This window comes from Hoplias malabaricus, chromosome Y (genome assembly GCF_029633855.1).
Source record: "Hoplias malabaricus isolate fHopMal1 chromosome Y, fHopMal1.hap1, whole genome shotgun sequence".
Classification (NCBI taxonomy): domain Eukaryota; kingdom Metazoa; phylum Chordata; class Actinopteri; order Characiformes; family Erythrinidae; genus Hoplias; species Hoplias malabaricus.
The window spans coordinates 27,270,664-27,294,652 of record NC_089820.1 but is presented as its reverse complement, the minus strand read 5'-3'; the positions used below and the strand labels follow the sequence as shown (position 1 = coordinate 27,294,652).

General features: G+C 46.3%; 1 protein-coding gene across 1 annotated transcript in view; it reads left to right on the top strand.

Moving 5' to 3' along the window:
• LOC136679184 (palmitoyltransferase ZDHHC8B-like) overlaps window positions 1-23,989 on the top strand; it is a 58,430-nt gene continuing 34,441 nt past the window's right edge. The window contains exon 1 of the mRNA XM_066657561.1: window positions 1-244. Coding sequence (XP_066513658.1) covers window positions 132-244 — 113 coding nt within the window. The 5' untranslated portion in view covers window positions 1-131. The remainder of the gene's footprint in view (window positions 245-23,989) is intronic.

Here is a 23,989-nt window from a genome sequence, read left to right as displayed (position 1 = left end):
GGGACTGAGAGAGCGAGGGAGTGTGCCGCTGTGTTCGGGGGGTTCTCGGCGTGATTTCCGGCTGTGTGTGGGTTCCTTGCGGTCCGTACCTCGCTCTTGTGGAGGTTCTGGAGGAATGTGGAGTTTACAGAATGCCCAGCAGCGCCGGAAACACCTTTAAACCGTTTAAAGCGACTAAATTCATCCCCGTGTCCACCGCCGCGGCTCTGCTCACCAGCTCCTCCACGCTCTTCTTCGTCTTTACGTAAGTTACGAGCTTTTTCACTCTCAGCACGGGCTCTGGACTCACAGTGAGATTATTTACATCACTATACACTTCACTCTACACCATACACACATTACACTACACACCTCACTCTACACCATACACACATTACACTACACACCTCACTCTACACCGTACACACATTACACTACACACCTCACCCTACACCGTACACACATTACACTACACACCTCACTCTACACCGTACACACATTACACTACACACCTCACTCTACACCGTACACACATTACACTACACACCTCACCCTACACCGTACACACATTACACTATACACCTCACTCTACACCGTACACACATTACACTACACACCTCACTCTACACCATACACACATTACACTACACACCTCACTCTACACCATACACACATTACACTATACACTTCACTCTACACCATACACACATTACACTACACACCTCACTCTACACCATACACACATTACACTACACACCTCACTCTACACCGTACACACATTACACTACACACCTCACTCTACACCGTACACACATTACACTACACACCTCACTCTACACCGTACACACATTACACTACACACCTCACCCTACACCGTACACACATTACACTACACACCTCACTCTACACCGTACACACATTACACTACACACCTCACTCTACACCGTACACACATTACACTACACACCTCACTCTACACCGTACACACATTACACTACACACCTCACCCTACACCGTACACACATTACACTACACACCTCACTCTACACCGTACACACATTACACTACACACCTCACCCTACACCGTACACACATTACACTACACACCTCACTCTACACCGTACACACATTACACTACACACCTCACCCTACACCGTACACACATTACACTATACACTTCACTCTACACCATACACACATTACACTACACACCTCACTCTACACCGTACACACATTACACTACACACCTCACTCTACACCGTACACACATTACACTACACACCTCACTCTACACCGTACACACATTACACTACACACCTCACTCTACACCGTACACACATTACACTACACACCTCACTCTACACCGTACACACATTACTATAAACACCTCACTCTACACCGTACACACATAACTATATACACCTCACCCTACACCGCACACACATTACACTACACACCTCACCCTACACCGTACACACATTACACTACACACCTCACCCTACACCGTACACACATTACTATATACACCTTACCCTACACCGTACACACATTACTATATACACCTCACCCTACACCATACACACATTACACTACACACATTACTATATACACCTCACCCTACACCGTACACACATTACACTACACACCTCACCCTACACCTTACACACATTACACTACAAACCTGACCCTACACCGTACACACATTACTATATACACCTCACCCTACACCGTACACACATTACTATATACACCTCACCCTACACCGTACACACATTACTATATACACTTCACCCTACACCGTACACACATTACTATATACACCTCACCCTACACCGTACACACATTACTATATACACCTCACCCTACACCGTACACACATTACACTACACAGTTCACCCTACACCGTACACACATTACACTACACACCTCACCCTACACCGTACACACATTACACTACACACCTCACCCTACACCATACACACACTACACACGTCACCCTACACCATACACACATTACTATATACACCTCACCCTACACCGTACACACATTACTATATAAACCTTACCCTACACCGTACACACATTACTATATACACCTCACCCTACACCGTACACACATTACTATATACACCTCACCCTACACCGTACACATATTACTATATACACATTACCCTACACTGTACACACATTACACTACACACCTCACCCTACACTGTACACACATTACACTACACACCTCAGCCTACTCCGTACACACATTACACTACACACTATATATATATTACAGTTATGTAAAACACCATACACTGCTATACACTACTATACAATACGTTTATACATTAAATAATATACATTAATTTTGCAGTTCCCTATCTTTTCTGGGAATGTTTTTTGTTCATATATCTCACTTCTGAATTTGTCCAGATACTAAAAATATGTTTGATCTGTATTTATTTTAGCGCTGTGCTGAATGTTGGAGTGTGTTATGTGGCTGCTAAACCTGGAGATATAAATGCCAGTGTAAATGACTTTTATTTTGATGTGTTGTGCACAGATGAGGACAGATTTGATGAGTTCTGCAGTCTGCAGGTTTATTTAAGTTAAATTTATTGGAAACTGATCAATAAGTGATCAAATGGCAGAGGCTTGTGCACAGACATCAGTTTGTGTTTTATTTGTTATTCTTCACTGTTCTTTAAACTGTCCAAGTGCTTGTACATGACGTGTGTGTGCGCGTGTTGTGTATGGATTATATTTTGAGCTTTGCTTTGAGGTGTAAATGGACTTAGTATTTGAAACTGCTTTCACTGTGATTGAATTCATTATTGATTAATATTAGCTGAAAATATTTCACTGTGGTTATGTGTGAAATTATAAAATGATCAGTTAATGACGTGTTGGTGGCACAGTGGAGCAGCAGGTAGTGTCTCTGTCACAGCTCCAGGGACTTGGATGTTGTGGGTTCGAGTCCCGCTCCAGGTGACTGTCTGTGAGGAGTGTGGTGTGTTCTCTCTGTGTCTGCGTGGGTTTCCTCCGGGTGACTGTCTGTGAGGACTGTGGTGTGTTCTCCCTGTGTCTTCGTGGGTTTCCTCCGGGTAACTGTCTGTGAGGAGTGTGGTGTGTTCTCCCTGTGTCTTCGTGGGTTTCCTCCTGGTAACTGTCTGTGAGGAGTGTGGTGTGTTCTCTCTGTCTCTGCGTGGGTTTCCTCCGGGTGACTGTCTGTGAGGAGTGTGGTGTGTTCTCCCTGTGTCTGCGTGGGTTTCCTCCGGGTGACTGTCTGTGAGGAGTGTGGTGTGTTCTCCCTGTGTCTGTATGGGTTTCCTCCGGGTGACTGTCTGTGAGGAGTGTGGTGTGTTCTCCCTGTGTCTGCGTGGGTTTCCTCCGGGTGACTGTCTGTGAGGAGTGTGGTGTGTTCTCCCTGTGTCTGCGTGGGTTTCCTCCGGGTGACTGTCTGTGAGGAGTGTGGTGTGTTCTCCCTGTTTCTGCGTGGGTTTCCTCCTGGTGACTGTCTGTGAGGAGTGTGGTGTGTTCTCCCTGTGTCTATGTGGGTTTCCTCCGGGTGCTCCAGTTTCCTCCCACGCTCTAAAAACACACGTTGGTAGGTGGATTGGAGACTCAAAAGTGTCCGTAGGTGTGAGTATGTCACTTTGTGAAGGACTGGCGCCCCCTCCAGGGTGTGTTCCTCCCTTGTGCCCAGTGATTCCAGTTAGGCTCCGGACCCACCGCCGCCCTGAACCGGATAAGTGTCACAGACGATGAATGAATGATATGATGAACGTTTGCTGGGTCTCTTATTAAAGGCAGAATCTGGGCGCTCCGTTAACAGATGGAGGTTCAGTTGATTAAGGTCTGTCTCCTCTAATGATCCTCACTCACATAAAGAGATTTAAATGGACAGTCTGTCGCCTGGGGCTCTGCACGCTGCGCTATCAGAGATGCACCGATATGTGAATTCTGGGTCAATGCCAATATCTGATACTTTATATGTACAAATCTGCCGATGTCAATACACATGTTTACATTTATAATATACAGAAAGTTAGATACCTTTTATTAACATTATACACAAATATAACATTTATTTACACAACATCTTAGCTTTCAACTGAAATATATTAAAGATATCTCCGGAGTTATATATAAGTTAATTTACTGTTCCTTACAAAGACTGGGCGGAGCTTTAAATTAACAAGTAAAATAAAATAATACATTTACACAAACTAATAAAAATAACATTGAATAAACGAAAGCTTGAACACAAAGAAATCCCTGTGGACCTTTAGAAGTGTAACTACTCCACTCTGCTGTGATACAGAAATAAGAGCCACAGCTCTGTCTCCGGGCCTCTCCACACCGTCAGAGCGGGGAAAATCTGAGCTAAATAACTTTTACACGTTCATCACTGTTGTTGTTATTATTATGTTTTTGACCAACAGGGGGGCGGCATGGTGGCGCAGCAGGTAGGTGTCGCAGTCGCACACCTCCAGAGGCCTGGAGGTTGTGGGTTCGATTCCCGCTCCGGGTGACTGTCTGTGAGGAGTGTGGTGTGTTCTCCCTGTGTCTGCGTGGGTTTCCTCCGGGTGACTGTTTGTGAGGAGTGTGGTGTGTTCTCTCTGTGTCTGCGTGGGTTTCCTCCGGGTGCCTGTCTGTGAGGAGTGTGGTGTGTTCTCTCTGTGTCGGCGTGGGTTTCCTCCGGGTGACTGTCTGTGAGGAGTGTGGTGTGTTCTCCCTGTGTCTGCGTGGGTTTCCTCCGGGTGACTGTCTGTGAGGAGTGTGGTGTGTTCTCCCTGTGTCTGCGTGGGTTTCCTCCGGGTGACTGTCTGTGAGGAGTGTGGTGTGTTCTCCCTGTGTTTGCGTGGGTTCACTCCGGGTGCTCCGGTATCCTCCCACACTCCAAAAACACACGTTGGTAGGTGGATTGGCGACTCAAAAGTCTCCGTGTGTGTGAGTGTGTGTGTTGCCCTGTGAAGGACTGGCGCCCCCTCCAGGGTGTATTCCCGCTTTGCGCCCAATGATTCCAGGCAGGCTCTGGACCCACCGCGATCCTGAACTGGATAAGGGTTACAGATAATGAATGAATGAATGAATGAATGAACAATAGTGTTGTCCAGTCGTCTTCTGTCATAAAACAAAAAGTTCCAGCAGTTATCGGTTTGAAATTTTGGCAAAATCAAAGCATGGGGCCAATGCAGAGAATCTTTAAAAAAGAACCTATCTGCTGACACTGATTTAATTAAATATACAAAATAAAAATAAAAAGTACAGTGTTCAGCTCAGTGTTGCACCTCTGATGTGTTGATCATGTGGCAAAATCATTAAATCACATCTGGAACAGCTGCACATGAGTTCAGTGCCAAGAGTCGGCCAGGGGGGTATAAAGCCTCCAGCACTGGGCTGTGGAACAGTGGAACGGTGTTCTCTGGAGTGACAGCGCTCCTTTGGCCTATGGGACTCTGAGCTGCAGTGAGAACTAACCAATCAGCATCTGTACCCAACCTCACTGATGTTCATGTGGCAGAATGCCATCAGATCTTCACAGCAATGTTCTAGTATGTAGTGTGAAATCATCCCTGTTAGTGCGGTGAAGAGGAACACACACACACACACACACACACACACTTCTGGCTGTGTAGTGTGTAGTGTAAAGGAGTGGAGATGTGTGTCCGGACAGGACTAAAATCACCAGAGTGAGGCTGAGGGGAATTCTCACAGGGAGAGGAGGGAGATGTGGGCTGTACACCCATACACCCACCCACTCACACTTCTTCAAAGAGGGCTGGGGGGAAGGATATTGATCGGTGGAGTTTCTAATCGATCGGTACGGCAGGAATGGCTTTCAGGAGTTTGTGATAAATTATGGAGCTGAAACAGAGCTCCAGGTTCAGGGACTTCAGAGATAAACAGGAGATGGAGAGAGTGATAGAGAGAAAGTGAAATAGAATCAGTGAGAAAGAAGCAGCAGAGAGAGAGCATGAGAGAGGGAGAGGGAGAGAGAAAAAAAGAGGGCCTTCATCCCTCTGTCTACTCATGGTGCTTTTCCACCGCATGGAACCTACTGGACTCCTTTTTCCGCTGGTCAAATCTGCTCCTGGAACCGGGTTCTTGTTTAGTCGCTGTTCTCTTGCGGTTCCAACCGAGCTGAGTAGGTACTGAATGTGAGGTGTAAACCCTGAAGAGCTCTGATTGTCCAGAGACCTGTCAATCACCAGGAAACACAGAGCTCCAGCACAAACTCACCGCTTGTAAAATCTCTGAAGTTACAGCAGCGTTCACATTAGTTTTTATCCGACTCTCAGCAGCAGCTTGTAACATTCCCCCGAGGGGTTTCTGAAGAGGGGCAGACGCTCCTTGGGTCGGTGTCTGAGGAAAATCTCCAGAGAAAGACGAACGTGAGACGAGGAAAACTACTGTGAGGAAATGGGGGCGGAGCTGTGTTCAGTCCAAACAACAACAACAACAACACGCCACACACCGAGTAAACAGCACCTGTTCGCGTTACAGCTGGGGTTTTACAACATCACCACCTCCATTTCCCAGGGGAACTGTGGGAGCGGAAAATTGACCAGCTAAAAGCGAGTCGAGCCGAGACGGTCCCACTCATTTAACGTTATATAAAATCCTAGTTTCACTTTATGAATGATCTGCTGCACTGTAAATGAGGGGCGGCCTCAGTGTTCTCAGAGTTTAAATAAAGGAGGATGAAAGGTGAATGAATAAAAGTCATCCCTGACATGTAAACACACACACACACACAGGTGCCAGCAGCAGTAATCAGCTGTAGTTTTAAACATTCCTCCTTGAATTGTGACAACAGCTGATTTATTGAATATTTGTTGGAGAAGGAATGTGTTTTGTCGGTGTCTGCTGTGAACCCACCATCACCAAGACTCCAGTGGAAAAACTAAATCTCTCATCAGGAATTTGTAGCTGCTGAGATATTATTTTTTTTCCTTTAAATATTGAGGCTTACATTTTTAAATATTATTTTTTTTCTGGAAATATTCTAAGTTTCTGTTTTGGTCGGTGGACTGTTCTCAGTCCAGACACTGAGGGGTTAAAAACTCCAGCAGCACTGCTGTGTCTGATCCACTCTACACCAGCACGTCAGTGTCACTGCAGCGCTGAGAATGATCCACCACCACATCACACCTGCTCTGTGGGGGTCCTGAGCGCTGAGGAACAGGGGGGTAGTGAAGTATGCAGAGCCACAGATTTGTTTATTAGTTATTGGATTAACGTTAAATGGATGTTAATCCTGTATTTGATGTTAAATTAATTTAACCCCTGTTCACAGTGATGTAGATCAGAGTTAATCTGGGTTTATTCTGATGTCTTTACTCAGCCGTGTTAATGGATGTAGTTGAGTTTCGTGCTGTTCTCTCGAATGAGGGTCAGTGGATCAGGATCAGCCCCGAGGAGGGATGCGCCGATATTCCTGTTACCCCCCTATGGAGCAGGAATAGAGCAACATCCTCATCTCGGTTGGTGCTTTTCAGCGTTTGGAGTCTCTCCGTTGTCTAAAAACCTCCAGATGGCGTTTCTCTGCCGTGAGCAGAGAGAGAGAAAGCCTAGCACCGGACCCAGACACTGGGGCTTCGTAAACACATTTGAGCGGTTTCCAGAGCAAACCGACTGCAGAGCAGCACACGGAGAGGACACACACTCAGAGCTTTATACACAGGGTTTTAGAGTAAAATCATGAACAACACATTTTAGATCGAGTGTTGGGCTTTCAGTCTTTTATAGAACCCTTTATGGCACCTTTATTTTAAAGAGTGCAGAGACAGAGCGAGAAGAAACAGGTCGGTGCCGAGAAAACAACACCAAACACTGCTCAGCGTGCCTCTGGAGATCAGCAGCACTTCACAAAACAGAGCTGAAAACACAGCTGAGACGGATCAGTAGTCTGGTGAACTGGGGCCCTGAACAGTGCTCTGATTGGACGGTGAGCTGTCAGACTGGACCATGTGATCGTTGAGGGATTCTGGGAGTTGGAGTTCTCCCTGGTTGGTGTTGTTTTACAGTGTTTGTTGCTGTAATGCTGATATCAGGTTGTGTGTGTGTGCTCCAGCAGAGAGACAGTGGTTATTATGTTTGAAGTTGTCCTCGTGAGAAAGGGTCCCAGTGTTGATTGCATATTGATTATTGATTTTTTTTATTGGTGCTGGGTTCTGCACCTGTTCGAATCATGTCTGGTTCTGAGCAGGTCCTTCTCTTTCACTCTCCGTCTGTTAGGAGTTTCCCCAGAAATCCAGAGTCTGTAATTACAGAGCCGCCAACATCAAAGAGAAAAGCCTTCAGCTACGGTTCCCACAGTCCCTCAGGGCTCCGCCTTAACCATGAGGTTCATATACACCAGCAGCTCCACCCTCCTCCACCACCTCCACTCTCCATCCTCTAAACCACCTCCACCCTCCTCCACCACCTCCACTCTCCATCCTCTAAACCCCCTCCACTCTCCATCCTCTAAACTACCTCCACCCTCCTCCACCACCTCCACACTCTCGATCCTCTCCATCCTCTAAACCACCTCCACCCTCCTAAACCAACTCCACTCTCCATCCTCTAAACCCCCTCCACTCTCCTCCACCACCTCCACACTCTTCACCACCTCCACTCTCCTCCACCACCTCCACACTCTTCACCACATCCACTCTCTTCCACCACCTCCACCCTCCTCCACTACCTCAACACTCTCCACCACCTCCACTCTCCATCCTCTAAACTACCTCCACCCTCTCCCACCAGCTCCACACTCTCCCCCACCTCCACTCTCCATCCTCTAAACTACCTCCACCCTCCTCCACCAGCTCCACACTCTCCCCCACCTCCACTCTCCATCCTCTAAACCCCCTCCACTCTCCTTCACCACCTCCAATCTCTCCATCCTCTCCATCTTCTAAACCACCTCCACACTCTCCACCACTTCCACTCTCCTTCACCACCTTCACTCTCCATCCTCTAAACCACCTCCACACTCTTCACCACCTCCACTCTCCTCCACCCTCCTCCACTACTCCAACACTCTCCAACACCTCCACCCTCGTCCACCACCTCCACACTCTCCACCACCTCTACTCTCCATCCTCTAAACTACCTCCACCCTCGTCCACCACCTCCACACTCTCCCCCACCTCCACTCTCCATCCTCTAAACTACCTTCACACTCTTCACCACCTCCACTCTCCTCCACCACCTCCACACTCTTCACCACATCCACTCTCTTCCACCACCTTCACCCTCCTCCACTACCTCAACACTCTCCACCACCTCCACTCTCCATCCTCTAAACTAACTCCACCCTCCTCCACCACCTCCACACTCTCCCCCACCTCCACTCTCCATCCTCTAAACCACTTCCATGCTCCTCCACCACATCCACCCTCCTCCACTACCTCCACACTCTCCACCACCTCCACTCTCCGTCCTCTAAACCACCTCCACACTCTTCATCACATCCACCCTCCTCCACCACCTCCACTCTCCTCCACCACCTCCACACTCTTCACCACATCCACTCTCTTCCACCACCTTTACCCTCCTCCACTACCTCAACACTCTCCACCACCTCCACTCTCCATCCTCTAAACTAACTCCACCCTCCTCCACCACCTCCACACTCTCCCCCACCTCCACTCTCCATCCTCTAAACCACCTCCACCACTTCCACTCTCCTTCACCACCTCCACTCTCCATCCTCTAAACCACTTCCATGCTCCTCCACCACATCCACCCTCCTCCACTACCTCCACACTCTCCACCACCTCCACTCTCCGTCCTCTAAACCACCTCCACACTCTTCATCACATCCACCCTCCTTCACCACCTCCACTCTGCTCCAACACATCCACTCTCCTCTACAACCTCCACTATCCTCCACCACCTCCACACTCTTCTCCACCACACCCACTATCTTTCACAAACTCCACCATCACCCTCTCCCTCAGTATTGACCCGATTGTTTGAAAATTCTTGATATAAGTAACTTTAATATCTTATTTCAGTCTTAGAGTATATCAGTCTTAATGTTCAAACAGTTGGACCTTTTGCCACTTAGAGCAATTAGGTCCAATCTGCTTGCTCCATACATCTGTCAGAAGCAGCAGACAGTTCATTATTCTCTGTGAACTGGACCTCACTGTGAGTGGATGAATTGCTTGGGCCTTTTTGCTTTCAGAGACATTAGGTCCAGCCAAAGTGATCCACCAATCTGTCAGGGGTCAGCATGCTGTGTGTTTGTGTGTGTGTGTGTGTGTGCTGATGGCGCGTGTGAATGAGGTGCAGAAATAAACACAGAGGTATTTAATCTCATTAAGCTCTGGCTGTGCTAGTCAGGTTAGAATAGTAAATAAATTGTCTTTTAAACACACACACACACACACACACAATACCCTACTTACAGCCGTGAAGCCTCCCAAAAAATCCATCATATTTCCTTATTTTAATGTAGTTGAATGTTATCAGTATACGGTGTCTCCTCACAAACAGCTGCAGACGTAACCATGGGAAACAGGCATAGAGCGGTTTTGGAAATGGGCGGAGAGCGGTTTTGGAAACGGGCGCAGAGCGGTTTTGGTAAACGGGGCAGAGCGGTTTTGGAAACGGGTGCAGAGCGGTTTTGGTAAACGGGGGCAGAGTGGTTTTGGAAAGGGGGCGCAGATCGGTTTTGGAAAGGGGCGCAGAGTGTTTTTGGAAACGGGCGCATGGCGGTTATGGTAAACGGGGCTGAGCGGTTTTGGAAACGGGCGCAGAGCGGTTTTGGAAACGGGCGCATGGCGGTTATGGTAAACGGGCGCAGAGCGGTTTTGGTAAACGGGCGCAGAGCGGTTTTGGTAAACGGGGCTGAGCGGTTTTGGAAACGGGCGCAGAGCGGTTTTGGTAAACGGGGGCAGAGTGGTTTTGGAAAGGGGGCGCAGATCGGTTTTGGAAAGGGGCGCAGAGTGGTTTTGGAAACGGGCGCATGGCAGTTATGGTAAACGGGGCAGAGCGGTTTTGGAAAGGGCCGCAGAGCGGTTTTTGGAAAAGGGCGCAGAGCGGTTTTGTTAAACGGGGGCAGAGCGGTTTTGTTAAACGGGGGCAGAGCGGTTTTGGAAACGGGCGCAGAGCGGTTTTGGAAACGGGCACATGGCGGTTATGGTAAACGGGGCAGAGTGGTTTTGGAAATGGGCGCAGAGCGGTTTTGGAAACGGGCGCATGGCGGTTATGGTAAACGGGGCTGAGCGGTTTTGGAAACGGGCGCAGAGCGGTTTTGGAAACGGGCGCATGGCGGTTATGGTAAACGGGGCAGAGCGGTTTTGGTAAACGGGCGCAGAGCGGTTTTGGTAAACGGGGCTGAGCGGTTTTGGAAACGGGCGCAGAGCGGTTTTGGAAACGGGCGCATGGCGGTTATGGTAAACGGGGCTGAGCGGTTTTGGAAACGGGCGCAGAGCGGTTTTGGAAACGGGCGCATGGCGGTTATGGTAAACGGGGCAGAGCGGTTTTGGAAATGGGCGCAGAGCGGTTTTGGAAACGGGCGCATGGCGGTTATGGTAAACGGGGCTGAGCGGTTTTGGTAAACGGGCGCAGAGCGGTTTTGGTAAACGGGGCTGAGCGGTTTTGGAAACGGGCGCAGAGCGGTTTTGGAAACGGGCGCATGGCGGTTATGGTAAACAGGGCTGAGCGGTTTTGGAAACGGGCGCAGAGCGGTTTTGGAAACGGGCGCATGGCGGTTATGGTAAACGGGGCAGAGCGGTTTTGGAAATGGGCGCAGAGCGGTTTTGGAAACGGGCGCATGGCGGTTATGGTAAACGGGCGCATGGCGGTTATGGTAAATGGGGCAGAGCGGTTTTGGAAACGGGCGCAGAGCGGTTTTGGAAAGGGGTGTAGTGTTGTTCAGGAAACACATGGTGTTTAGACCTTGTGGCTGTGTAAGAGTTTGACTCTCACTGCTGTCGGGACTGAAGTAACATAAAACCGTGTGTGTGTGTGTGTGTGTTAGGCTCCTGCCTGTCTCAGAGGTGACTAGTTTGGCAAAACAAAAAAGGGAGAGAGAGAGAGAGACTCTTTTTTTTTTTTTCAGCTCATTCATGGAACAGAGTGAAACACTCCCACCCTCGGAGCATGTGGAACTGATTTAACTTCCTCTCTCCCTCCCTCTCTTCTCTCCCCTTGCTCTATTTTCCTTCTTTTCCTTATAACCCCGCCCTTCCTTATTTCCCTTAACTTCTCTATGCCTTCCTCCCTCTTTCTGCCCTCTTTCTCTACCCCTCTTCCCCATCCTCCACTCTTTTTCCCCTCCTCACACCCTCCTCTCTCTCTCTCTCTCTCTCTGTGTCTCTGTTCTCTCTCTCTCTCTGTCTCTGTCTCTGTTCTCTCTCTCTCTCTCTCTCTCTGTCTCTGTTCTCTCTCTCTCTCTCTCTGTCTCTGTTCTCTCTCTCTCTCTGTCTCTGTCTCTGTTCTCCTTCTCTCTCTCTCTCTCTCTCTCTCTCTCTCTCTGTTCTCTCTCTCCCTCTCCTCTCTCTCTCTGTTCTCTCTCCCCCTCTCCTCTCTCTTTTCTCTCTGTTCTCTCTCTGTCTCTGTTCTCTCTCTCTCTCCCTCTCCTCTCTCTGTTCTCTCTCCCCCTCTCTTCTCTCTTTTCTCTCTTTCTCTCTCTCTCTGTTCTCTCTCTCTTTTCTCTCTCTCTCTCTCTCTCTCTCTCTCTCTGTGTGTGATTCAGTGCAGACTCTGAACAGTGGACAGTGTTGATGTGAAATGTGGTGGTGGTGGAAGTGTTTGTGTTGTTTTGCAGGAGATGAAGAAATGAATGACATCATTCACGTTCTCATTCTTTTCATCTGTCCGTCCAGAAAGAAAGAAAGAAAGAGGGTGCTTAACATCCTCTCCTCTCTTTTACAGTCACAGAGGGGGAGTAGAAAAATAAACAGTGATGTCACATGACTCCGCATTCTTGCTCTGATTGCAGAAACCTCCACCAAGGCCCTTCCAGCAGAAACATCTGTCTGAGAAATCACACCCAGCCGAGCACTTCCGGACACTTTCCGGGCTTCACCTCGGGCTGTCGGGGCGAAAGAATTCCCCGTGCTGTGATTTAACGGGGTTCAACATGAAATTACTGCCCCAAATTACCCCCCGTGATTACTGCATTTATCCTGATTCTAGTGTTACACTCCTCACTGTCGCCTGGAACTGAGACGATACTGACTGTGTAAAAGTGCTGTGTTTAGATCTTGATCACAACGTGTGAATCTGGAGCCCACCAACCCACACACTGTGAAACCAGACCCCAGTCAGTTTACTGTGCGCTGCCTGAGTCAGAAACACAGGATAAAACGAGTCGCTCTGATTCTGCTCCACTTCTGACGTCAAGTGCAGAGACTTTAGAATGGCCCCGCCCCCTCGTCTGAGTCTGTCCAATCACAGCGCTGGACCCGTGTTTATGTGAGAGCACAAAGACGAGGTTAAACTCAGCAAAACAGACACAACGAGCGCGGAGAAATAAGAGCACTGAGTAAAAACGGAGAAGAAAGAGAACAGAGTGAAAACGGCTAAAAACCAGAGCTTCTGCTCCTCGCTCCTCACTGCTGTGCGCTCGGGGTCGGGGTGAACAGCGAGCGGCTCATTATCATTTAAAGGAACAGGTGCTGAAAGCGGGCGTTCTGAGCAGGGCTGTTTACACAGGGGGAGAACACTGCTGTGGGGTTTTAGTTAAGACCTCTGTAACAACAGCATTAATGTTTGTGCTGATGGTGCAGGTGAAATCTGTTCCTCGGAGCACAGTGCAGTTGTCAGTGTGTGTCTCGTTGCGATGAGAATTTGATTTTCAAACCTCTTCAGGCAAATGGATGTCGTTTGCATTGATCTCCCCCTGTCCCCCGCAGAGGAGGGGTAAAGTTAAAGGTAAGAGCTGTGGATTGATCTTCTCCAGTCTCCTGCGGGAGATAAACAGCAGTGACGGCGCGAGAAGGACGTGAATACGAATGAACAGGAAGTGGAACAGCGTGAGGAGACCACCGTTCAGTTTACTCAGGGTCTGGTTTGTCGTTATCTTTTATCCATACGTCCTATACGTCCCTACCGTGTTCACGTAACCGTGTTGGAGACACTTCTCAGCGGTGGTGAATGGAAACAGACGTCTCCACCTCCACCAAGAGTCGGCTCGGGGGGAATAAAGCCCATCAGATTTAGACTCAGAGCTCACAAGCATTTTTCCAGCCTCTGCCAGGCTCTGACGGGCCGGCGTTAAAAGCTGGACGTGGGGGAGTCCGTCCTTATCTCTGCTGTTTGTTTTTGCTCTGATCTCTGACATCAGCACAGGAACGTTCTGCTGGGGCTCAGACTGATGAGCATTTCCTTTCCTCCGCCTTCATTTTCATTCTGAATGCCATCGATAATAACTGTTACGACCTTCTCCAGGTCAGACCACAGTGTGTTACTGGCAAAAATGATACTGCAACTGGGACAGCGTTTGTGAAAATGTATTGTTGGTGTTTTTACAATTAGTGAAACACCCCCCCCCCCCCAGGTCAAAACAACAAACAGACCCCACGCTAACTCCCTTATGTGCACTGACTAACCTGTGCAGTGCTAACCTTACTGCCTTGCTACAGATAACAGAGAGAAATTCCCAGTTCCCCAAACAAAACGGCAGCCACTCCCTACAACCGCTACTAGTTTACAATTATATACAATAAACAGATCACAAATAACAATTAGCAAAGTCAAACACGAGTAAGGCACAACCGAGCAAAAAAACAGTCTAGTGACGAGATCGTCCTTCTGTGTGTGACATAAACTACTGTTTTATAGAGGAAGGGTGAAGCCAAATCATGGACACAGATTCTGGCATGAGCAGGAATCCAGGACTGGATCCTAGAATACACAGATAGGATAGAGACGCGACAAAGAGGGGCACAGACAGGATGGAGACACGACATATAGGGACACAGCAGGACAGAGACACGACATAGAGGGACACAGACAGGATAGAGACACGACATAGTGGGACACAGACAGGATGGAGACACGACATAGAGGGACACAGCAGGACAGAGGCACGACATAGAGGGACACAGACAGGATGGAGACACAACATAGAGGGACACAGACAGGATGGAGACACAACACAGAGGGACACAGACAGGATAGAGACACAACATTGAGGGACACAGACAGGATAGAGACACAACATAGAGGGACACAGACAGGATGGAGACACAACATAGAGGGACACAGACAGGATGGAGACACAACACAGAGGGACACAGACAGGACAGAGACACAACACGGAGGGACACGGACAGGACAGAGACACGATATTGAGGGACACAGACAGGATAGAGACAACATAGAGGGACACAGACAGGATAGAGACACAACATACAGGGACACGGACAGGATGGAGACACGACATAGAGGGACACAGAGAGGATAGAGACACAACATAGAGGGACAGGGACAGGATGGAGACACGACATAGAGGGACACAGAGAGGATAGAGACACAACATAGAGGGACACGGACAGGATAGAGACACAACATAGAGGGACACGGACAGGATAGAGACACAACATAGAGGGACACAGATAGGATAGAGACATGACAGAGGGACACAGACAGGATAGAGGGACACAGATAGGATAGAGACAACATAGAGGGACACGGACAGTATGGAGGCATAGAGAATTATCGATGCCCATAACATAATAATAATAATAATAAGTGGCATCTGTAAAGTGCTGTTCGATGATCCAAAGATGCTGATTAAAAAGGGAATGAACAAGTAAAAGACAACCACAGCACACACTAAAGCAAAATGCAAGGAGCATGTAACACACAGCACAGAGAATCAACATGGAGGAGTAATAATGCGCTCGGCCTGTTACAGGCTTCAAGACCCGTTCGCTCCTTTTGTTTCCATTGTGTTTGTTTTAAAAAGCTGTTGGGGTCATTCTCAAGCAGCAGCACTGAGTAAAAGCTTTTACCGAGGCATCGTTGTCCGCCACAAAACCTCAGTCACCTCAGTTAATCCCTCAGGTTCCCCTCAGGGCTCTTTATTACTTGAAGAACCTTTTGTGTGGTTAAAATGTGCTGATGGATTATATGCTGTAACAACAGATCTTCTACCGTAACAAGTCTGACATCGTATCAATAGAGGAACCATTTTTGGTGCCGTATAGAACCTTTTCCTTTAATAAAGAACCCTTGTAGAACCATCCATTTTAAATGTTGTATATAGGGAAAAGTCCCATTTAGGTTTATACTACAAAACTATATGTTCACGACTATAATCTAAAACCCTGTGTATAAAGCTCTGAGTGTGTGTCCTCTCCGTGTGCTGCTCTGCAGTCGGTTTGCTCTGGAAACCGCTCTAATGTGTTTACGAAGCCCCAGTGTCTGTAAATGGGTAAAAAAACAAAGTGTCTGGGTCCGGTGCTAAGCTTTCTCTCTCTCTGCTCACGGCAGAGAAACGCCATCTGGAGGTTTTTAGACAACGGAGAGACTCCAAACGCTGAAAAGCACCAACCGAGATGAGGATGTTGCTCTATTCCTGCTCCATAGGGGGGTAACACTGACTTATTTTTGCCGTTACAGTTACATTACTTAAGGTGGAACTGACTCTAAATTCAGGAGAGCGCTAACTGCATGAAAGTAAACACAGAGCGAAAGTGCTACAAAACTAAACAGCTCGAGTTACACATGAGTTTCTGTGGGAATTCAAAAACGTAAATTACACTGTTGCACTTTAAAAGAGCTGGGTTTCCTCACAATCGTACATACGTCTCCATTAAGGTGTTTTTTATGAAACCGGGCCCCGACGGAGAAGAAGGAAGTAGATTTACTGAGAGCTTTGTAGGTGAACAGGAGGGTTTTGAAGTTCATGGAGCAGTGCAGAGCTAAAGGCAGGAATCGCACCGGCTGTAATCATGAAGGCATTAAGACTTTCGGAGCAGACCGGGACAGAGATGGGTGGATTTTTACAGCACTGTGAAGGTGAGAGGAGGAGGTCTTTGGACCACAGCAGAGGGAGACGGGACTAATGATCTCAGGATAATGAGATATTATCTCTCTCGAAATATTAAGATAGACTCTTTCATATTAATGGAGAAAAAAATGGTGCCTTTTTCCGTTATTATTTTATGTGGCGGAAATGGGCTCCCGTTCCAGGACGACTCTTACTCTTAGTCTCTTACTGGGTTCAGTGCCTTGCTCAAGGGCCCCTCAGCTGTGGATGTTCCTGCTGGTCCTCGTCTCTAACCGTGAGACCGAGGCTGCCCCAAGACAGAGACAGGACCTGCTCCTCAATGCGAGCCACACACTGAACGGACCCGTGATCAACAGAGGAACGTTCTTGAGAAGCTGCCTCTCAGGAGCGGAGCGATGCTGCAGTGAACCATGGGACGTTCAGAAGAGTCGTGAACTGATGTGTCCTCGTTATTGAGAATGGGAGCGTAACTTCAGCAGGGAAAGATGAGGCAAAGCAAGAACCAGAGCGCGTAAGAACACACACTGAGAAACAGCCCGGGACAGAGAGAGACGAGAGAGTGATGGAGAGAGTGAGTGAGGTGTGGGGAGATGACTCAGGGAAAGAAAGAGATTAGGGAGAGAGAGAGACAGGGAGTGAAGCTGGGATTTCGATTGTGAGCACACCACGTGTGTGTGTGTGTGTCACATTGAGATGACACACACTTTTTTGTATCCGCTCGAGTGTCTGTGTAATATTTACTAAATGGAGCTCCTTCACTCCACAGAACGCAGTTCCTCGGCTCCACAGCTCAGTGCAGGGGGATGTGGGTGGTTTATACCCCTCTGGTGGACTCTTGGCATTGCGTCTGTTGACTTTAGACTGATGTGCAGCTGCTTCGTGTGTCTATTTTCTTTTGATTATTTGCTTTGTTTGTTCAGGAAGCGAGTGTCAGCTCCACTGTCACATTGACTTGTGTGTTCCCGCACCACAGGGGTGTCCTCTTCACCACCGTGTGTGTGTGTGTGTGTGTGTTCTTTCTCACGCTGCTGTTTAACATCTCATCAGTCATGCGTTCTGCAGACACCGTTTCTCTTGTCAGACGAACTGTTGTGAAGCTCTTTAGAAACCACCCACTGACTCCTCCCATAAAGACCAGCACAGCCAATCAGAGACAAGCTCCTGTTTTAGGAAGTCCTGTTAGCGCCCTAAAATAATATCACGATATTTCAGGGTGTTTTGACGATAACGTTATTCTTGGCGACACGAACAAAACACTGAAAAATACTTTTAGTAATTTCAAGAACACACTAATTAATATTAATATTTATTAAAATGAATTATTAATATTCTATAAAACAAAAAGAGTCTGAGTCAAGTGGAGGGTCTCTATCTCCGTCTGTTGTTACGGGCTTCTTTCATTTCTCACGTAACACCGTGGTTTATTGTACGTCTGATATTCTGTGACCACGCCCCCTCCACACGACTGAAGCCACTCCCCTTTTGGAGCAGGTTGCTCCGCCTCTCTCCACCGTACTTCACTGTGTCTAAACGCCGCGTGTAAAGAATGTGTGGTGTGTTACGGCTAACTGCAGGACGTCATTAACGTAAACAAGTCCGAATGTCACTGTTAGCTCCATACAGGGGTTTTATATCATTTTAAAATTATGGCGATATTATCGCAAACGATACGATACGTCCAGATGATTCGTCTGTATTTGGTGTCTTCTGATTGGCTGAACTCGTGTAGACGCTAGGGCTGAACGATTTGGGGAAATAATCTAATTGCGATTTTTCTGTGCCATATTGCGATTGCGATTTAAATGGCAATTACTTATGACTTAAATTTCAAACCCATTTTAATCATCCTCCTACATGAAAGATCCACAGATGAAATGCAGTTTTACTTTTATTTTTAAAGCCTATGAGTAACAAGATAAATTTACACATGTTTCAAAGTAACATCAACAAACATCAAACGTTTGTTTTTCCACATAAATTACAGTGAACAATAATTGTATTTAACAGTGAAACAAATAAAACTTAAAGCTGAAATCAGCCAAACTTTTAAGTTTTATATATGAAGTTGCATAAATTATATACTTACAGTGAAAAAATATTATAATAAATTAAAGATAAACAACACAAAATCACATTTTTGTATTTAAATCCAAAATTATATTGTAGGAAAATTAAACTGTTTGCATATATGGCTAGTCAAAAACAAGTGTTCACAGGTTTCTTGCCAAAAAGACAAGCATATCTACTTTATGTGGCTTCAGGCATGAACGCTGACAGTTTACAATGTTGCCTCCTGTACTAAAGAGCCTTTCTGAGGGTGAACTTGTAGCTGGTACACACAGATATTTGCGGACCAGCCTGCTCAATCTTGGAAAGTTCACTTGGTTAAGTTTCCACCAAGCCAGAGGATCTTCTTCTCCATCGATGGTGGGTGTCATAAGGTAGCTATTCATCTCTGTTTCCATGGCATCAAGCTGAACAGACAAGTCTGGAGATGTGGCAGTACCCTTGAAGTAGCTGCCAAGTGACCTCTTTGGCTTTTCAGATGAGGCAACTGAACTCTGTGGTTCAGTGACACGTGATCTCTTCTCCTGTAACATACAGTAAATCAGTCAGTATTTTTCCAATTTTATTTAATTTGAAGAAAATTATAATTTTATGATCAATAACTGTAACTGGTAATGTTACTCCTTTAGAATGCATCATCTCCTATAAAGTTATACAAATCCTTACCATCTATCTACCTTCCTTGCTTCTTCTTCCATCTCCGTCTTCATTCTTGCTTTAATGGCAGGAATATTCTCTTGACTGATATAGTTGGTCTTGAATCGGGGGTCTAAAAATGATGCAACATCAAGCAGTTCTTGGGTGGCAGGATCATTGTATTTTTCCTGGAGGTAGCCAATGATTCTGGACTTGACTGACTTTGTGAGGTCTGTGTCTTCTGGATCCTCTGCAAGTGTTTTTGTCTTTAAAAGGTGGAGCACTGGCTTCAAATATGAAATGCTCACATATTCTTCACCAGAGAGTGCATCAGTAAATTTTTGAAGAGGATGCAGTGCCTTGTGAATTGACTCTAGCACATCTGTGTCTTGCCAGGTAAGCAATAGGTGGCGTGTTTTCCTGTCAGTGGACAGCACATGATTCAGGGCCTTGATTTGCTCCAGAACCCTTTCAATCATCTTCTCTTTGGTTCCCCACCTTGTGGAGCACTCTGTAATGAGTGAATGTTCTGGAAGATTGAAGTCTTTCTGAGCTGCTGTCAATGCTGTCTTTTTCTTCCAGCTGGCAGAGAAATGGCCAACCAACTTCTTACAAACACCAACTGCTCTGTCCACCCTGTCATCTTTAAGTGCATTTTCTGAAACAGAGTAAAAGAAAAAAAAAATTTAGTCTGCTTTGTTTAAAGCAAACATTAGTGTAATGTAATCAGAAATGTATAAAAACTTAAAAATTTGTGTAATAAGTTAAAAGTAGTCTAATCTGATTACTTGTGTTAACAGAGAGAGAATGTTTGACGTTAATTAAACAATATATATATATATATATATATATATATATACACACACCTCAAAGTAACATATTTCAATATTTTCAGTAAGCAATGTTAAACATTCTTATTTCTTCAGTGTACAACTGTATAAAGAACAATAATTTAGAAGAGTAAATGAGTCCAGAAATAGTACAAAGTAATCAAAATAGATTACTTTAAACACACACATTTTTATATATATATATGCACACACATTCTTATATTTTCATATTTATCCAGTGTTGCCATTTTATTTTCATATAAATATATATCTTACACCCTACATTGTAATTCCTGCTGCTATATATTTGATACTTTTTATCTTAATTCTGTGCTGTCACTTATAAACTTTATAGTTTAAAATCTGTGCTGCTGTATATTTCATTTGTGATTCTATTTCTATTTCGTTCTCCATATACTTGTGTACAAAGAATGAAAAAGATTGTCTAAGTCTACATACACACACACAAGGAGGGGGAGATTGAGAAAGAGAGAGAAAGAAATGTGAAAGCATGTTCCATATTTTTATAAATATGATTTGAACCAACACTTACCGATCGCAAGGTGGAGTCTGTGGCCAAAACACTGTAGCCTGGTCCACTCGTTCATTTCAGCTGCCTTAATCATGTTAGATGCGTTATCTGTGGTAATGCACACTTGCCCCTCTTCATTTAGACCCCAGCTGGCCAACGCATCTTTCAATCCATTTGCAATGTTCTCTCCCGTATGGTCAAGAGGAAAGTATGACGTCTGTAGACAACAAGTCTTTAATTGAAAAGCTTCACTTATGAAGTGAACAGTGAGGCTCTGGTATGGTTCAGCAGTTCGGCTCGACCACATGTCTGTAGTTGTCGAGTAAAACTCCACATTTTTTAGCTCCATTTCAACTCTATTCCTACACGAAGCATACAGTCCTGGTATAGCGACTTGGCTGAAGTATGTGCGTGAAGGAATCTGGTATCTCTTATCAAGTGTTTGGAGTAGGTTTCGGAAGCCGTCTTTAGAGACTGTGTGAATCGGCACCATGTCTTTCGCCAAGTACTTCGCAATAGAGTCGGTTATCTCTCGGTGCCTTCGCGAACTTTTTTCATATGGAGTAACGCTTTCAAACGCCTCTGTGACTGAGGTTTGCTTGGTTGTCATGTTAGGAAATTGTGCCGGTTGATGGCTGGGCCTTTTAGACATACATTCATCATAGAGATGTCTGTGATGTTTCTTTAAATGCTGATAGAGGTTTGTGGTGTTGCCTCGTGAGGTTAGCACCAACGCTCGACATGTCTTGCACAGTACCTGCTTTTGGCAAATGTCAGTTTTCCTGAAACCAAAGTACTCCCAAACACATGACGTGCTGTTTTTCTTTGGTATCAAGTCGTCCTCTGGACCTTGGGTCTCACCCTCTTGCACAGATGAAGCACTCATTTTCCACGAACTGTAGTGCTAAGCTGCTTGTTAAAAAATGTGCCCCAGGCACAGCCCCTGCTTAATTGGCGGCATTTGATTGGCTGGTTGTGCGTTTATTTTTATTGGATGATTATTCCCTTGTAAAACGTGCAGTCTATTGGCTAATTCAAATCGCAGCTCCCGCGATTCAAAAATCCCATCCACTCAAATTGCGATTTCGATTTAAATACGATTAATCGTTCAGCACTAGTAGACGCTGTTTGTTTCTCACCTTGAGAAAATGCAAAGCTCTAAACTGCAATTTTCTAAATTGTGATTGCGATATAAAAGTCCTTGAATGACGTCATGTGAAGGTTTCTGGAGTCCGACCCACTGCGGCTGTGTTAAAAATCTGGGACCTTTATTTACCTGCGCACACCTGGGGGGGAGGGACAAGAGCAAACAGTGGCTTTAAGCTGAATATTCAGGATTTGTGTTATTTGCTTTTGAGGGATTGGTGTTCCTTTTGTTACTGTCTTGTTTAGTCAGGATTTTGTGGCTTTGTGTGTGTGTGTGTGTGTGTTAGGCAGGTGAGGGGTGAGAGGTCAGGTCCCAAGCCTGATGAGCTGAGAACAAGATAATATGGACAGCTGAGTGTGTGTTGTGTGTAAAGTGTCCTGAATAATCAGAAGCAGCAGCTGAATAATCAGAACAGCAGCCTCTAACACCTCAGCAGCAGCTTTTCTCTAAACAAAGTGTAGAATGGAAGTGGTCGGCACATTCTGTGAGAACCAATCAGCTTGTAGTATTTAGTGTTAGCTTATAGCTTGTAGCGTGTAGCGTTATTGATATGGATCTCCTTAAAGTAACCCTAGGTAATATTTATTTTTTTTAGTCATTTGTACCTTAAAAGTTCAGCTTCAAAATCATTGTGGTGCTCCACTGAGCTGTAACGGGGAGAAAAAGGGCCTCGGTCGGTGATACTCTGGGCTCAGCACTGCAGAAACTGCACTATGTAACTTTTGGAGGAGGGTTTCTGATAAAGTGTCCAGTGATGTGATGAAGTGGGAGATGCATTAATTGGATGCGTGAGAGTAAACTGTGACTTACACATTCACTTCCATCTGACAAGGTGTGTGTGTGTGTGTGTGTGTGTGTGTTCAATGAGAGTGTGGAGAGAAAGACAGGTTATTTATGTATTATCTTTGAATTGTAAATGCAACTCCTCCAAGGGTTTACAAGCTACAGCCACTTCAACAACTTCACATCATCAGAGATGTTCCCACTCGAGTTGCTTGTGCTTTTTGGAACGATCCAACTTATGGATTTCAGAATACCAGCTTCCAAAGTGGGTGAGTGTGTGGAGGGTGTAGTGTATAAGTGGGGGGTATAGTGAGTGTGTGAAGGCTGTAGTGAAAGTGTGGAGGGTGTAGTGAGTGTGTGGAGGGTGTAGTGTGTAAGTGGAGAGTTTAGTGAGGGTGTAGTGTGTAAGTGGAGTGTGTAGTGAGTGTGTGGAGGGTGTAGTGTGTAAGTGGAGTGTGTAGTGAGTGTGTGGAGGGTGTAGTGTGTAAGTGGGGGGTATAGTGAGTGTGTGAAGGCTGTAGTGAATGTGTGAAGGGTGAAGTGAGTGTAGTGAGGGTGTAGTGTGTAAGGGGAAAGGAGTGAATGTGTGGAGGATGTAGTGTTTAAGTGGAGAGTGTAGTGAGGGTGTAGTGTGTAAGGGGAAAGTAGTGAATGTGTGGAGGGTGTAGTGTGTAAGTGGAGTGTGTAGTGAGTGTGTGGAGGGTGTAGTGTGTAAGTGGAGGGTGTAGTGTGTAAGTGGAGGGTGTAGTGAGTCTGGAGGGTGTAGTGAGTGTGTGGAGGGTGTAGTGAGTAAGTGGAGAGTGTAGTGAGTGTGTGGAGGGTGTAGTGTGTAAGGGGAAAGTAGTGAATGTGTGGAGGGTGTAGTGTGTAAGTGGAGTGTGTAGTGTGTGTGTGGAGGGTGTAGTGTGTAAGTGGAGGGTGTAGTGAGTCTGTGGAGGGTGTAGTGAGTGTGTCGAGGGTTTAGTGAGTAAGTGGAGGGTGTAGTGAGTAAGTGGAGGGTGTAGTGAGTAAGTGGAGGGTGTAGTGAGTGTGTGGAGGGTGTAGTGAGTGTGTGG